The following is a 17349-nucleotide window of genomic DNA, read 5'->3' as shown; positions in this document are numbered from 1 at the left end:
CACATTCTAGCCCAGAAATTCAGCCTCGGTCACCAAGTTCAAGCAAGGCAGCCTACTTTGAACGGTCGTGGATCCTTCAAACAAAATTACACCCAGAACCAATTCACTAATGCACTTTGTATTTGCTACACATACTAAACTCTAGTGGTCATTCATTAGCTAGAACATAAGCAAAACCTGAAAAATTTATACCTTTGTCTATAAACGATTAGAGCGTCATCCAAATTCTAAGACCCAGAAACATGGCACCTGTTATTAACTTGAACCTTCAAAATGTGATTTAGGTTACCTCTGTGTTAACAACTTCCATAGGTCTTTTCTTGGTTTCTCCTATGTCCAAGTAACTGGGGGAGAAAAAGAAAAACAATAAGGGTTTCTTTTATTGCTTTTGAGTCAGTTATATAATTTTCTTACTAAAAATTTTTAAAAAGCAAAGCAAGCCATAGGAAATACTTACGCCTAAAGCAAAAAATCAGTGGCTACTAATTAAAAGCAATTGTGGTGGTAGGAACTGCTTTCAGTATCAACAACCAGAGCAGATATATGTCCTCTGGTCTCAACTTCAATGAAACTGAAGGCTTGGAAATACATACTTCTTAGGGGGGACATTTTCCCCCAACAATGTTTGGCCCCTGACTATATATGTGGTGTTTCTAATTCTTATGTCAATTTTGACATAAAGAGTGGTTTGCCTGTGATGGTGCTTAATGGTTCCATTAAACACAGCCTTTAGATCAAAACAAAGAAAGTACTGCTATAGCACGGCATTAGACCATCTGTGAAAGGCTGGGGAATCTTCTTCCCTTTGAAAGCACCTTCATGATACAGAAATGCTCAGCCATGTAGGATGGTTTAGGCATTGGTTCGGCTAAAATGCACATCGCTGGACTAGTTAACCTCTGGAGACCCCTATTGCTCCATTGCTACTTGCTATAGATATTAACTAGTGATCATTCTACACACTGTATACTTTGGTCAACGTCAAGCCCTAAGTCCACCACTGTGATCTGGTCCCCACTGTGATTCATACAGAGCAGGTGCTAAATAAATGTTTCAGTATAAAAAAGTATAAATCTAGCATTTAATTTATAACCATAAATACAAAGACAGATACCTCAATTACTGTAATCGCTGAGTTGCAAAAAAAAAGTTTATATTAGGATTAATTATAGCTATGTTTTATTATTTTGCTTCCATTTGGGGATAGGATGCTTCAGTTAATCAATACCACTGGAAATTACATTTTTCTTACATGAATAGTGTTTACATAGAACAGTGCAGAACTCCCTTTGCTTAGCAATAAAATGGCTCTTTTGCAAATCGGCAGGGAGGGACTGCTTTCTGACATAACAGCAAAACATGTTAACTATCATGTGAAGAAAAGCGATCCTGGATCCACAAGATTAATGAAGCAGAGTCAACTTCCAAAAATGCATAGGAAAACTTTGGGGAAAATAACTACCTTTACAATCCTGTGCTATACAATAAAAGTTTAATAACTACCTCGAGTTTAATTATGGTTTCAACAATATTAGGAAAAATCTGAGTAAAAGAAATTCAAGAAGGAAGATGATCATTTTCATTTGAGGACTATTTTTCCACCAATGCTAAATTCTCCAACATCATTTAGGGTCTAAATGACACAAATTACCCTCAATATCTTCTGGCCTGTCTTTTGTTCTGCCAGTTGCCTCAACCGCTAGGTAAACTTGCAACTGCTAGGCTTCAAATATATTCATTACTTAAATCTTCTTGGCTTTGGGGGCGCCTGGGTGGCGCAGTCGGTTAAGCGTCCGACTTCAGCCAGGTCACGATCTCGCGGTCTGGGAGTTCGAGCCCCGCGTCGGGCTCTGGGCTGATGGCTCAGAGCCTGGAGCCAGTTTCCGATTCTGTGTCTCCCTCTCTCTCTGCCCCTCCCCCGTTCATGCTCTGTCTCTCTCTGTCCCAAAAATAAATAAACGTTGAAAAAAAATTAAAAAAAAAAAATCTTCTTGGCTTCTAATCATGATAACCATAGATACTACTCCTTTAACTGAAATGAATCCACTATTCATCCGTCAGCATGGAAAACTTGCAATGGAAACTGTCATGACAAACTCAGTTTTTTTGTATGTCAACTAAAAGCAAAAACAACCATGCAGATCTCTTACCTATACATAATGACTCTGACTGGACCTCTTTTTATCTTTTGAGTGGGCAGGGCCAAGTAAACCAAAAAAACAGGGAGTTACAAAAGTGAGTCTGCAACTTTGAGCTGTTAATAGATTCTGAAATATACTTCCATTCCCATGACATTGCTTTTTACAGGAATTATTTAATAAAAGAAAAATCAACAAAGTACGTGATGGAAGGAACTGGATGTACAGATGGTTTGCATTTTCTACGACATTTTGGTGTTCACAAAGCACATTGACATCCGCACCATTCGCTTTTCTAACAACCCTGGGAGGTAGGAACGGTTTACACTCCTCGTCCGCATCAGGAAGAGGCACCAGCTGAGTCCTGTGGCTCAAGGATACACAGCTAATGATCAGCTCAGTCTCAGGTCTGATTTTGAGACTCAAGATCTAAGTGTCTTGAACATCGTTTCACTTAGTTCTTTTCTATGAAGTTAGACAAAGCGTGCTAAAGGAGTAAAGGAGGTTTCCAAGAAGGGAAAACGAAATCCAAATGTATCCCTCACCTCGCATAAAAAGAATGTCCAGCAGAAGAAAAGGCAGAACATTCAGAACTCAGTTTAAGCAAATTTAGGAAAAGAAAAATGGTATTTGACGACACTAGTGTTATTTGGGAAAATATTTCTATACAGTTAAAACCAGAATTCACAAGCACACACTTTACGCTGAAGATAGTTTTTGCTATCCTGAGGCCCAAGCTCAATTTCAATTAAAATATATTAAAAGCTATGAAATATAAAGTTTCCACACAATCCAGGAATCCCACTCCTAGGTATATAAACAAGAAAAGTGGAAACTTGCACACGATTTTTTCTGGCAGCATCACTTCATAATAGCCCAAATATCTATCACCTGATTAATGGAGAAACAAAATGTGGCACAGCCATACCATGGAATGTTCTTCAACAATAAAAAGAATGAAGTTGTGATACACACTACAATATGCATGAGTCTGGGAAACATTCAGGCCAAGTGAAAGAAGCCAGCAACACAAAGGGCCACATATTGTGTGATTCCATTGATATGAAATATCCAGAACAGACAAATCCATAGAGGGCAGAGCATAGATAAGCAGATGCCAGACGGATGGGGTTTGGGGCTGATGGGGGGGGGGGGGGGGTCGGAACTGACGGCCAAGAAAGAATTCCTGAAGATGTCTTTGGTGCCAAAAGGTGATTTTATTAAAGCACAGGGACAGGACCCGTGGGCAGGAAGGGTTGCACTGGGGTTGTGACGGGTAACCGATTATTATATGCCCTCAGGTTGGGAGGGGGTTAGGGATAGAGTAAGTCTCTAAGATATTTTGGACGCAAGGTTTCCAGAACTTTGAGGGTCTAGCGGTTGTTAGGAAAATGCCATTTACTGCTGTTTAGTAAAACCTCAAGTCATGAGGCCCTTCAGATGTATATGAGGGGCCATAAGCTTGAAGTATGATTGTCAGCATATATTTTATGGCAGAGTTGAGATAAAGGACGTTTCCAAAGGAATTTTTATATGTTAAAGTAGACTTACAGGATCCTGGGGGGCTGGGGGGAGGGGTGGTCAGGATACTGTTAAGCCAAGATTCCCTATTGCCCCCAGCAAAGTGTCATCATCCAGGCAGCTGAGCTCCTAGAAGGAGGTTACTCTGTTAGTTTCAAGGACTTGTCAATGGGCTGTAGGCAGTAAGGGAATTTAATTTCTCATTTGCCTTACTTTCCTCCACCACCAAGGCAAACACTTAAACCCCTTTCCTTTGTTCTTGAGTAGCCAGGAGTGTCTGAGGAATATCACACATATTCCACCTGGGGGTGGGGGAGGAAGGGGCAGGACTGTTAGTCTGTCCTTTGCCCTCAGCTTGCCTGAAGTTCCCTCATCAAGAGGATGGGGAGAAAGGGAAATTGGGATGGGGTTTCATTTTGGACTGATGGAAATGTTTTAATATTAGCCTGTAGTGATATTGCAAAACTCCATGAACCTAACATTAAAATAGGTGAACTTTATGCTATGTGAAATATATTTCAATTAACACAGTAAAAACAAAACAAAAAACTATGCACTATTAAAAATCTACCTGCCCTGCAATACCCACCCCCACCAGGAATAATCTCCCTCAACTGTGAACTTCCACAGGACTTTATTTTTTTTCTAAGCGCAGTTACTCCTGAGTGCATGTAGTCTCTCTCCTGTTAGATCATAAACTCTTAAAGGCAAGCAGTCACATCTTGCTTATCATCCTTCTCTTCACAGACCTAAGCAGTTTGCTCACTCACTGAACACCTACTATGAGCGACCTCTCTGCCAGGACCTGGGAATAAGCACCAACACTGACCCCCGTGCTTGAAGGTTTTAGCCCTCAAGTACCTAGAGACAGACCCGTAGACAAACACAGTAAGCCAATAAGCTTTTCCAAACATAAGGCTAATAGCATAAACGTGCAGGCTGTGCGGGCTGGAGAGGGTCACAACCGTGGGGGCGTGGTCAGCTCTACTCGGAATGCAAGTCTGGAAGAACTTAAACAGTAGGGGGGTGAAATGCAGAAAACAATTTTCTCCTCTGGTGACACACTATCCAATACTTCTAAATAATCTCTAGAAATCTTTAAACTCAAAAGGGCAGGTTCCAAGAAAAAGGAAAAAAGAGGAAAGGATAAACAGAACGGAAAGTGCTAAATTACCAGTCTGGTCACTGAATACTTTTCTAAGATTCCTGTTCCTCCTGCTGCCCAAGTGAAATTCCTTCTCCAGTCACACTTTCAACCCCCCACCCCACCTGCAGCAGGGGCTCCGCGCAGTCACAGTCCCTGGACGCGCCGAGGGTGGGCGAGGCGGGGCTCACTGCTTCCCCCAAGCCAACCCCACACTTTCACGCAACATACAGTGGTGGGCGACGGTGGGGACAGACAGACTCACTTGAGTTTCTTGAAGGCTTCCTGGCCTCCGGCCACGTAGTTGCCCCCGCTCTGGATCTGGTCTAGCTTCCGGATGCGGTGCCCGGTGCGCGGGGTGTAGATGTTCCTGACGGCTCCAAAGGGCGCCTGAACGCCGCCCGTCACCTCCTTCAGAAAGACGTCGAAGCTGGACACCTTCTTCTCATGGATGACGACGCGGCGGCCGGCGAAGAAGGGGTCCCCGTTGCGGTACACCAGCACGCTCTTCACGACCGGCTGGGACAGGTGGCTGGACCTGGCGCCGGTGCCGCTCATCTTCCCCGCGGGACGCCGCCCGGCTGGCTCCTCGGGGGAGGCGCCTCTGCTGCCCGGCGGCCTCACAGCACGCACCCCGTGGGGGTCGCTTCCTGAAACCTACGCGAAACAGACAAGCCCGCGGTTAAAAAAAAAAAAAAAAAAAAAAAAGGAGCAGCTGCAGGGCGCCTGGCGTGCACCCAGCCGAGACCCTGCGGGCTGCGGACTCGCGGGCCACGTCCAGGTGTTTCACCAAAGTCTGGACAGCCAATCAGCGCTCGCCGTGCACGCACCACACCTGCTTCGCAGGCCACCGGCCGAGCCCAGATGCAGCCGCCGCGGGACAGGAGCGCGCGAGGGGCTTTACGCAGGCAAGCGGAGAGGGCGCCGGAAGGAGAGGTGGGCACGCGCGCTCACACGCACACACGGATTAGAAAGATGCCCAAGCTCCATTTCTAATATCATATTCGTGTTACTCTTTCCAAAAGGCTTTTCTCGCCTTGCTTCCTCACTTCTGTCTCCTGCTTGCTCCCCCAAATGAAAGCAATTAAGTTCTGCCTGGAATTGCCCAGATTCTTATTTGCTGAAAAGTAATAGCCTAACGTGCACTGAGAGAGAGAGAGAGAGAGAGAGAGAGAGAGAGAGAGAGAGAGAGAGAGAGAGATAGAGAGAGATAGAGAGAGAGAGAAGACTTGAGGGCTATGGGGGGAGGCTCGAGCTTCCGGGACCCCTAGCCCCCTCCCGCGACCCTCCGCGCCGCCGCCGGCCAAGGTCCCGTGGGCACCGTTTGAACACTGCGGGCAGCGGCGCGCAACCGAGTCCCAGGACGGGAGGCGGTGGGTGGGGTGGGGCCGCCCGCCGCTGGGGTACCTGGCGACACTGGAGGGCCGGCTGGGGGAGGAGCGGCTCGGGCGGGCCCGGCGGCGGCGCAGCGCGGCGGCTCCGCCCGCACAGCCCTCAACTCCGCGGTGGCGCGGCACTCCCGCTGTTCCTCCGCTGCCGTTGTCTCTGCGGGCCTCCCTCGCCCCGGGGGGGATGGACTTGTTACTTCTCGCCGTTTCCATAGCAACTGCAGCCACGCGCGGAGCCGAGTCCGCGAACGAGTCCAAGCGCGCGCCCGAGCCCCTTGGGCTTTGCCCGCAGGCTCCGGGAAGAGAGTGGAGAAGTGAGGGTTGGGGGCGGGGGTGGAGGGAAAGTCTGGGTTATCGGGCGGTCATTCTCCGAATGGACGCCTACTGTGTGCCAGGCGCTATGCTGGAAGCTGGCGATAAGGCGGTAAAGAGGACAACCTGAGATGTTTTGCGCGCCTACCACCGCCTACTTTAGAAGGCTAAATGGCTAAACAGCTGTGTGTGCCCCAGACCCCACATCCTTGCATCAGTGCCTGGGTGCGACAGGGGAGGGGAGCTTTAAGAATTCTAGGAAAGAGGTGTTGTCCAGTGCACTCTGGGACATATGTCTTGTGGGACCAAGAAAATTCTCTTTAAAAAGTTGAACTCTTTCAGCTCATTCCTGCCTGGATTCCCTTTATTTCTCCTAAGACCTTGCTGCTACCTGTCATGTGCAAATTTCATCACCCGCTGTTGCTCTTGCATCAAATACGAGTAAAAGTAATACTGATAATAACTACCATTAATTGAATGTTTTTGCATGTAGCAGGCATTGTGTTAGGGACTTTAAGTAAACTGCCTGATGTTCACAATAGCCTTCAGAGGTAAGTATTATTCTTTGCTCAGATGAGGAAACCGAGAGGTAGAGATACCAAAGAAGCTTACCTCAGGTCACACACAAAAATTCAAACCTGGTTCTCTGGGATTCCAGAACTACTTTGACCACCGTGTCATAGTAATCTAAAAAGTGAACGTGTAAAACATTGCAGTCTGGGGAGCAGAAACATTTTTATTAAAGTTTCCTAATACATTAATTCCTTGGAAGTAAACAGGTTTTCTTTTTTAATTTATTTTTTTTTTTTTTTTTTTTTTTAGGAAGAAAGAGAGTGTGAGCAGGGGAGAGGCAGAGGGTGAGAGAGAGAATCCCAAACAGGCTCCGTACTCAGCGAGGAGCTTGTTGGGGGACTGGATCCCATGACCCTGGGATCATGACCTGAGCGAAAATCAAGAATCAGAGGTTCAACCAACTGAGCCACCCAGGCGCCCTGAAACTTAACAGTTTTCAAAAGAAGACCAAAGACAAGGGAATAATGCAGAGGAAAAAAAGAGAAAGGAATTCTTTGAACCAGTTATAAACAATGTACAGGTTGCAGGAATGAGCAGGGAAAATATCTGTGCAAATATGCTACCAAGTGAGAAGTAAGACAGAATACCTGTTTTGAGGGATGGAAGGCAGTAAACCGAGCAACCTTTGGACCACTTAGTATCTAATTACTGGCTATTGGGGAGGGGAAGGCCTTGATTCATAGCTTTTGCCAATTTTTGTGGTTAAAATACTGCAAATGTGGCTGGTTTCCAGCTACCAATTTGTGGTCACTGAAGGCAAGAGATGCACGGTTGCATGCCATTATTTGGTATTTCCACCATATCATTACAGTAGACATGGAACTTCACAGATAAAATAGTAAAATCTAGGTGGTGATGAATTTTGAGCGTCTATTACCTTTGTTTTTAATATAACTTATTTAACTGTACATTTCTACAATTTAATTGTTTTAGTGGCTATGTTTGAGATTTTTGAAAATTTAACAACTGCCTCTCACAAGGCAGTAGAAGGCAGCTCTCAGCAGCCATGTTCCTGAACAGCTACCCTATGCTAGCAAAAGGCAGTCTAGACTCAACACGTTGACATGATCGCATGTTTTCACCAACACCACCTCTTTTCCTATATTCTCTGTCTCCATAAATGGACCCTCATCTACCCATCTGAACATGCACATTTCTCTTCCTCACAGAACACATTTAACTGCAGAGACACAACAACATAGCCACCTATTCAGTCTCTCTGCTCCTTCTGTTTGTTGAATTTGTTTGGGAGCTGTCCTCTCTTATGCAGAAACCCAAAACTGAGCCAAGGGAGGATTTCAGAAGCCACAAAGGTTACAGAAACCCTGATCACGAAGGGCTGAGGTGGAATGAGGAGCCACTTCAGGTGGATGCTGGGGAATGCTCGAGCGGTCACACACAGGAGAGTTTTGTTTCTATGCTTCTTCCTAAGTGTGAGAAAGATATCGGGAGTGAGAGATGGCAAGAGATTCTCAAAGAAGTTTTACTGTGCATCAAAAATATTGCCATAAAGGTATTTGGCGTTTCTTCAAGAGCCTGAATAAATTTCTGAAATGCTTCTGATTCTGTCTTTCTGTGGAAATAATAATTATTTCAAGGTAGGGGCGCCTGGTTGGCTCAGTTGGTTGAGTGTCTGATTCTTGATTTTGGCTCAGGTCATAATCCCACAGTCATGGGATTGAGCCCCAGGTCCAGTTCCTCACCGACTGTGGAACCTGCTTGGGATTCTCTCTCTCTCCCTGTCTCTCTCCCTCTGTTTCTCTCTCTGCCCCTCCTCCACTCATGTGCACACAGATAGGTGCACATGCTCTCTCTCACTCTAAAATAAAAATTTAAGGGGGAGCCTGGGTCGCTCAGTAAACTTAGTGTCCGACTTTGACTGAGGTCATGATCTCATGGTTCGTGGGTTTGAGCCCCACATCGGGCTCTGTGCTGACAGCTCAGAGCCTGGAGCCTGCCTCAGATTCTGTGTCTCCCTCTCTCTCTGCCCTTCCCCCATTCACACTCTGTGTGTGTGTCTCTCTCTCTCAAAAATAAACATTAAAACATTTTTAAATAAAATTTAAAAAATAATAAATTATTATTTCAATGTAATACTGTGCTGAAACCAGACCACACTGCATCCCGAGTTTTATAAGGGTTCTTCAGGGGTACGTGGGTGTCTCAGTCGGTTAAGTATCCAACTTCAGCTCAGGTCATGATCTCGAGGTCTGTGAGTTCAAGCCCCAGGTCGGGATCTATGCTGACAGCTCAGGGCCTGGAGCCTGCTTCAGAATCTGTGTCTCCCTCTCTCTCTGCCCCTCCCTCTCTCTCTCCCTCTCTCTCTCAAAAATAAATAAACATTTAAAAAAATTACATAATGTTTCTTTAGTCACCAAGTTCTATCCATTCTCCCTCTCAAATATTTCTTGATGAGTAAATCCATTCGTACATCTCCAAATCCATTTCCACTTTCTGAATTCAGGGCACCGTCATCACCTAAAATGTCACCTTGTCTCCACCTGTGTTTCCCTACTATCCATTCTCCACAGAAGAGCCTGGAAGACTGTTGGAAAACACACATCTAATCATGTCACTTTGCAGCTGAAAACTTATTGGATGTCCCCCATTTTTTGTACGATAATATCCAATATCACCAACAGTGATCACAACAGCCTGGCTTTGCTGGCTTATAATGCTTGAATCCCTTTCTCTTCTCGCTCGATTCTCCCTGCAGCTTCCCAAAGTCAAGACTTATCCTTCCACGTCCTTGAATATTCCTTTGCACATACTTTACAGCTCATTATCCCCCACTGCCTTTTTGGCTCCTTGCAACCAAGTCCCAATTAAATGTTATTTCCCCAGGAAAGATTTACTACCTCAGTTCCCAGATCAGAATAGCTCTGCACATATTTTATATTTTCCTCCACAGTTCTTACTGATTGTAATGATAAACCTTTGTATAATTACATGTTTAATTTTTGTCTTTGTATAATTAGATGTTTAGTCTTTCTATAATTATATGTGTAGACCTATAAATACCCTGAAGGAAAAGACTTGTGTCCATTTTATCCATCCATATATCCCCAGTGCCTAGCACAGAGGCTGATATATATGTAATATATATATATATATATAATAGTAAGTACTAAATAATTTTCAGTTTATAAATTAAGCTGGGGCACCATTTTTTAAGCGTCTGACTCGGGTTGATGCCTGAGTTAAATGCCACTTCCGGATCCGGGCAGGAGGTCCGGCCCCTCAGAGCCACCAGGCAAGAGCATCCGGTGTCAAGTGGGTGGACCCACCCGGAACCCCCACGTGGAGTCGCAGGAAGAGGCGGGGCCAGCCAGGAAACTTACAAGGGGCACAGGCTTCGTGCCTCCCGGAGCTCTGCCGGGGCTCCCTGGCCCTTGCTCTTCTTGAGCTCCTGGACCTAGCACAGTAGATGACGTAGCTGCTGCCGAGGCCCAGGGGGACCAGTGGACTCCCTTCCAGTCCCCGGCAGGCTCTGAGGTTACCACGTTCACCGCCGGGGTTTGTACCCGGCTCTGATGGTTTCCTGTGCAGGAACTGTGTTTTCCGTCGAGACGTGGCTGGCTGACTCCATCTTCCACCTTAACACCCTACGTGTGCTGGTGCTGTAACCCTCCAGTCCGAGAGGGACCCCGCAGAGCAACCCTGTGCACTCTCTGCCGGATTTGCAGTCCACATTTGACGCCAAGATGCCCACCTTCCAGCTTTTCTCTGTCCCGGCCAACATTCCCTTCACGTCTAGCTCCCGCTGACCTCCCACCATGTATGTTTCCCCTCAAAGTCTCTCTTCTGCTGCTTAAGCCCCGACCGAGCCGTAGTTCCAGAAATGGAGTGGATGAGCCAAGTCCTGCTGACGGTGGACATAGTTAACTCTGGGGACTTGATGGAAATCACCATCTTCGGACAGCCCCCGTGTACAGAATCGGGTGAAGAGCATGTTCCTGAGCCTGGCAAACTGGCACCAGAAACATCGTGCCTGAGGTGAGGGTCTCTGAAAACCTGCAGGTGGAGGGAGCCACCCACGAACCACCGTACCTGCCTCTCTTCCAGCTTTTATTACCTTAGCAAAAGTGTTCTGCATGCATGCAGTGTGCTGGGCATCCCTTAGCGAGAGGAGTCTACATAGGACCTTGGGAAAGTAAACAGATCTGACACATTCAGGCCCGTCACTACCCACGCAGCCTCAGCTTGGCGTCACCGCGGCGTGACCGCTATGTCCGGGTCTCAGCTTCAGAGTCTCCACCTGAGAAGTGAGGCTGCGAGCACCTCCCCTCCTCCACCACACCCCTCACTCAATGAGGAGTAGTTTGGAACAGTGAGCATTTTTCCTTATCCATCTGAGAAGATGAAACAACTTGAGGAGTGTTTGAAAGCTGATGTGTCAGGTCCCTGGATTCCTAAACATCTTTTTGCATAAGTATTTTCAAGAGCATTGTAAGAAAGTCCTGCTTCTGCTGCTCACGTTCAAGAGAAGCAAGTATGTATTACTCTCTGCATTCTTTTCTTTTTGTCCTGTGTCTTGAGGGGTAGTGCCTTGATTATTATGATGCAAAAGTAAGTTTGTGGTGCCTGGATGGCTCAGTCAGTTGGGCATCCAACTTTGGCTCAGGTGATGATCTTGAGGTTTGTGAGTTCAAGCACCACCTTGGCTCTGTACTAACAACTCAGAGTCTGGAGCCTGCTTGGGATTCTTTGTCTCCCTCTCGCTCTGCCCCTCCCCCACTCATACTCTGTTTCTCCTCTCTCTCAGAAATAAACACTTAAAAAATTTTAAGTGAGTTGGTAGTGCCATTCTAGTAAAGAACTGAATTTCCTCTTTGTCCAATGGTACAAAGACCTTTGCTCACTTAAAATTAAATATAGGGAGAAAGGAAGGAAGGAAGGAAGGAAGGAAGGAAGGAAGGAAGGAAGGGAGGGAGAAAGGGAGAAAGGGAGAAAGGAAGGACAGATGGACACAGCCAGATGGGGAGGAATGCACCTGCACAGGATGCCAGACTCTTACCCACCACTGAGTTTTGACAGTCTGTCAAGGCAATAGAGATATTTATGACATGTGGAACATATTCTGCTAGTTTTCCTTTGAAGAACGTCCTCACCGTTACAACTGGTGTTCTCATCTCAATCTCAGAACGAACACCTTCAGCTTCTTGAGACTGTTTCTTGGACATGCATTTGAATAACGGTGGCTGCTTCTGATAAGCCATGCATTCCTCTTGTCCCATTAACTCAGCTGATGTCAGTAATGACCAAACTCTTCTTCATGTCTGTGTACTGAGTTGCCTACCCCAGGTGGCTGTATCTAAAGTACCCAAAAGTGTAAGAAGGACTGTCCTTACCTCCTATTCACAGCCAAATCATGTAGATTCTACTTAACATGCCCTAAGCCTTCCCCTTTTCATTTACCCCCTCGCCCTACCGAGGTTTAGAGCTTAGTAAGAATGCTTGCTCTATACATCACTATGTATTTAAGGAGTTATGAGTAATAAAAAGTAATCATTTCCTACTTTAGTTGATTTGGTGCCATTTAGAGTATAAGATGAGTAATCACAATCTCCTGAAACAATAAACTTGAACCTTCATTTTTTATGTAGCTTCCTGTCATAATGCAAACCCACAGAAACCTATAGCAATTTGTCTTTAAATTCTACATAAACCAGGGGCACCTGGGTGGCTCAGTAGGTTAAGCATCCAACCTCAGCTCAGGTCATGATCTCATGGCTGGTGGGTTCGAGCCTCGCATCAGGCTCTGCGCTGACAGCTCAGAGCCTGGAGCCTGCTTCGGATTCTGTATCTCCCTCTGCCCCTTCCCCACTCACACTCTGTCTCTCTGTCTCTTAAAAAATAAATAAACATTAAAAAATTTTAATTCTATATAAACCAAATGTCACATTTTTCTAAGTTACTATTTTCTTCTTCTGAAAAACATACAATTTCATGGCAAGAGATTTAATATCAGTGAAAAGCTTCAGTTCATTAGGGTATGATCTGCAAGCCCCATGGTAAAATGGCAAGTTTAGAGGCAGAGAGAAGTTGAGAGAATTCACACAGAGGGTTTCTATTTTCTCTGAACTGCAGAAGGAAATATTATCTTGCCGGAATCTTCTGGCATTTAGCATCATGGTAAAGGCAGGTATTTAATAAATACCTGTTACCTGAATTAATCTAAGAGTTAAGGGTGATGCAGACATAAGAAAGAACCAAGGTATCTTGAGGAGAGCCGAACAGCTACTATGATAAACCCAATGTTGTGTTAGGTGCTAATGTGAAATGTATTTGTTCATAGATGATTTCTGCCTTTATGGATCCCTTAAAAAGGATATTTATAGAATCCCATTTCCAACATGAGCTAAATATCCTGAATCACTCTCCTTGTAAAACAATTACAAAATGCTGGATTTAAAAATATTTAAGGCTTTCGAAATGCATTGCCAATTTAGCAAGAATGAAAATCATTCAGAAAAGCCAAAAGCTGAGTGAAAACAGAAAGCTGCGGAGGTAATCAAGCACTGAAATCAGCTTCAACCCTAAGAACACCTGCCCATGCCCTGGTGACCTGAGACTCATGTTCTTTTTCAATTTTTTAAAATTTATTTATTTTGAGAGAAAGGGGGGGGGGGGTGCAGAGAGAAAGGGAGAGAAAATTCCAAGCAGGCTCCACACCAGTGCAGAGCCTGACTCGGGACTTGAACCCCGAGATCATGACCTGAGCCGAAATCAAGAGTTAGACCCCTAACTGACTGAGCCATCCAGGCGTCCCAGTCAAAGGCCAAATTGAGACTATTTGCCATGTCTGATCAAAGTTCCAGAAGGAGAAATAGATACAATGGAACAGAGGCATTATTTGAAATGTTTTCCAGAATGGCTGAAAGATATAAATCCTCATATTCAGGAAGTCAAATGAGTCCCAGGTAGGATAAATTCAAAGAATCACCATCTAGGTACATTGAAGTGATTCTGCCATAGAAAATATACAAAATATGATCTTAAAAGCGGTTTGTGGAAAAATACAAATTACCACAAATGAAACACATTAATGGCTGACTTCTCAAAAGCAACAATAGAAATAAGAAGACGGTGAACTAAGATCTTCAATGTGTTGAGGAAATAATTCTAAATATGAGATTTCTCCCCCAGCAAAATTATCTTTCTCAAGAATGAGTGCAAATTAAGAGCATTTTCCACCAGTAGGAATTCTCTGAAGAAAATTTCAAAGAACTTAACTCAAGCATAAAAGAAATGATCTTGAATAAAAGTCCAAAAGGCAAGTAGGACTGATGAACAAAGACAAAGACATCATTAACTATGTGGTCAACATTTTTAACAATTACATAACACAGTAAGAACAATGTCTGATGTATGGTGTTTACGACACAATTTGAACTAACATACTGGAAAATAATTGCATATAAATAGAGAGGGGAGTGGCGGCAAAAGTTTAAGTATTATAAGAACTTTCACACCCACGAGGATGGTTGTGAGAATTTAAAGCACATAAAAATGAGTGTTGGGGGGCACCTGGGTGGCTCAGTCGGTTAAGCATCCGACTTTGGCTCAGGTCATGATCTCACGGTCCGTGGGTTCAAACCCCGCGTCGGGCTCTGTGCTGACAGCTCAGAGTCTGGAGCCTGTTTCCGATTCTGTGTCTCCCTCTTTCTGACCTTCCCCTGTTCGTGCTTTCTCTCTCTCTGTCTCAAAAATAAATAAATGTTAAAAAAAATTTTAAAGAAAATGAGTGTTAATGAGTATGTGGAGGAGTTAGAACACTCATACATTTCTGGGGGGAATGCAAAATGGTGTAGCCTCTTTGGAAAAGAGTCTGGCAGTTACTCAAAAGTTAGACATAGTGTACCATATGACCCAGCAATTTCATTTCTAGGCATATACCGAAGAGAATTGAAAACATATGTTGGCACAAAAATGTGTATACAAATGTTCACAGAAACAGCGTTTATAACAGCCTCAAAGTGAAAACAACACCATCAGCTGACGAGTGGGGATACCACATTTGAATTTACATGGGAATTGGAAGCTGACAAGTGAAATGCTAATCCTCACACTGTCCCATGCCCCGTGTTCCAGCCTTTGTTATTGGGACCAAATTTACTTCCCTTCCCACCTTTACTCTACGGTGTGTGTTTTTCTCTGGTGATGCCTCAGTTTCTCATAAGAACACATTCCTAGCAGGTCCACCTGACAGTCTAGCAGACGTGTTCAGATGCATGTGAATCCCTGTAGTGGACATAGCTGAGACCTGAGCTAGGACGCCTTCCTGCCACCCCCACTTCTCTCCTTCCCTCCCTTCCCTTCTCTCTCCTCCTCCCCCTTTCTGTGTCTCTCCTTTTGCACACACACACATATAACATTCATTTGCTCAACTATTTGGCAAGCACTGTTCTAAGCACTTGGAGCAGTGACAAAATAGACAATGTGTCACCCTTCTGGACATTTTAGAGAATGGCATGGCAAGTGCTATGAACAGGAAAAGGGTTGTGACAGACAGTGACTACGGGATACTTTACGTGGATTAAGGAAGGCCTTCCTTTCTTTCTTTTTATTTAAATTCCAGTTAGTTAACATGTAGTGTAATATTAGTTTCATGTGTACAGTTGGATTTTTTTGGATTCCATACATCATCTGGTACTCACTCCTTAGTCCCCATCTACTTGTGTTTTTTGTTTTGTTTTGGTTTTTGTTTTTTAGAGAGCGTGAGCAGGGAAGGGGGGCAGAGGGACAGAGAGAGAGAATCTTAAGCAGGCTTACTCAGTGCAGAGTCTGAATGGGGCTCGATCCCACAATCCTGGGATCACGACCTGAGCCAAAATCAAGATCTGGATGCTCAACCGACTGAGCCACCATTTTTAACTTTTTGAGGGATTTCCATACTGCTTTCCAGAGTGGCTATACCAGTTCATAAAGAATGTGTAAAACTCAACACCCCTCCAAAAAACCAAATAATCCAGTTAAAAAATGGATAGAAGACATGCATAGGCGTTTTTTTTAAAGAAGACATCCAGATGGCTAACAGATACATGAAAAGATGCTCACCATCACTCATCATCAGGGAAATACAAATCAAAACTACAATGAGATACCACCTCACACCTGTCACAATGGCTAAACTTAAGAACACAGGAAATAGCAGTGGTTGGCAAAGATGTGGAGAAAGGGGAACCCCTTAAACCTGGTGATGGGAACGCAAACTCGTGCAGCCACTGAAGATCTTTTTTTTTTTTAAGTTTATTTATTTATTTTGAGAGAGAGTGCGCATGTGAGTGAGGAAGGGGCAGAGAGAGAGAGAGAGAGACAGAGAATCCCAAGCAGCCTCCGCATGGTCAGTGTAGAGCCTGACTTGGGGCTCAAACTCACGAACCATGAGATCATGACCTGAGCAGAAATCAAGAGCCAGACACTTAACTGACTGAGCAGCCCAGGTGCCCCTGAGGAAGGTCTTTCTGATGAGGTGAACATTCAGCTCGGCTAAATGACAAGAGATACTCAGCTGTGCAAAAACCTGGCATGTAAGCATTCCATACAAAGAAAACAGCAGTGTACATGTTATATCTTATATATTATATGCCATAATCTGAGAGCTTCCCTCACCCCTAAAGATGGAAGAAGTGGGATTTTACACAGAACCCATCCCTGGTTGGCTTGTTCCACTCACCCAGGTAGGATGCTGGAATCCACCTTGAGCGGCACCCCAAATGGGAGACCGCGACTCACAGGGCCCTCAGCTGTGGGGACCCTCCACCAGATCCCTCTTGGGGCACAGCCATATTTCCAACCTACTGCACGCTCTCATGGGGCCTCTGGGCATATGGTTTTCAGGGTTTCTAACCTCATTCCACAGGGAGGGGAACTTCAGGGAAATCCCAGCCTAGGTGCAGAATCACAGCAAGGAAAAGCCAGCAGGAAGCCCTCCTCCCTTGCTTTTAGGGAATTCCAGACTCTGCATATCTAAGCTCTGGAAGACGAAGAGTGGAAATTTCTCCAATCCCTGGAGGACATTCTGATAGAGCAGGAGCATAAAACCCGGATTCCCCAAGAGGAGTAAGGGACTCAGGGCTCTTGTGCCCCTACGAGGGTCAGAGGGGACAGTGGTCAGCACCGGCTGGGCCTCCTCTCAGGCAGCCTCACTGATCGTTCCTGGCTTTCAGGGCCCTCCCTGACGGGGCTTAGCCATCTCTGCAGTGATGTCTTTTGAGTATGGGGAGAGAGGACTATTTGCCTTCTGGATTCTTCCTGGGCTCATTCCTCC

The 17349-nt window shown here is 45.1% G+C and overlaps 1 protein-coding gene across 1 annotated transcript in view; it reads right to left on the bottom strand.

Moving 5' to 3' along the window:
• The window catches only part of DCDC2 (doublecortin domain containing 2), a 166705-nt gene extending 160347 nt beyond the window's left edge, over nt 1-6358 (bottom strand). Inside the window, exons 1-3 of the mRNA XM_047859342.1 lie at nt 6211-6358; nt 5069-5460; nt 290-344 (exon numbers count right to left, since the gene is read on the bottom strand). Of these exons, the coding sequence (XP_047715298.1) occupies nt 290-344; nt 5069-5361 (348 nt within the window). The 5' untranslated portion in view covers nt 5362-5460; nt 6211-6358. The remainder of the gene's footprint in view (nt 1-289; nt 345-5068; nt 5461-6210) is intronic.
• Nucleotides 6359-17349: the final 10991 nt, after the last annotated feature.

This window comes from Prionailurus viverrinus, chromosome B2 (genome assembly GCF_022837055.1).
Source record: "Prionailurus viverrinus isolate Anna chromosome B2, UM_Priviv_1.0, whole genome shotgun sequence".
In the NCBI taxonomy this organism is placed as follows: Eukaryota; Metazoa; Chordata; class Mammalia; order Carnivora; family Felidae; genus Prionailurus; species Prionailurus viverrinus.
The sequence above is the reverse complement of the archived record's forward strand: the minus strand, read 5'-3'. Positions and strand labels throughout refer to the sequence as shown.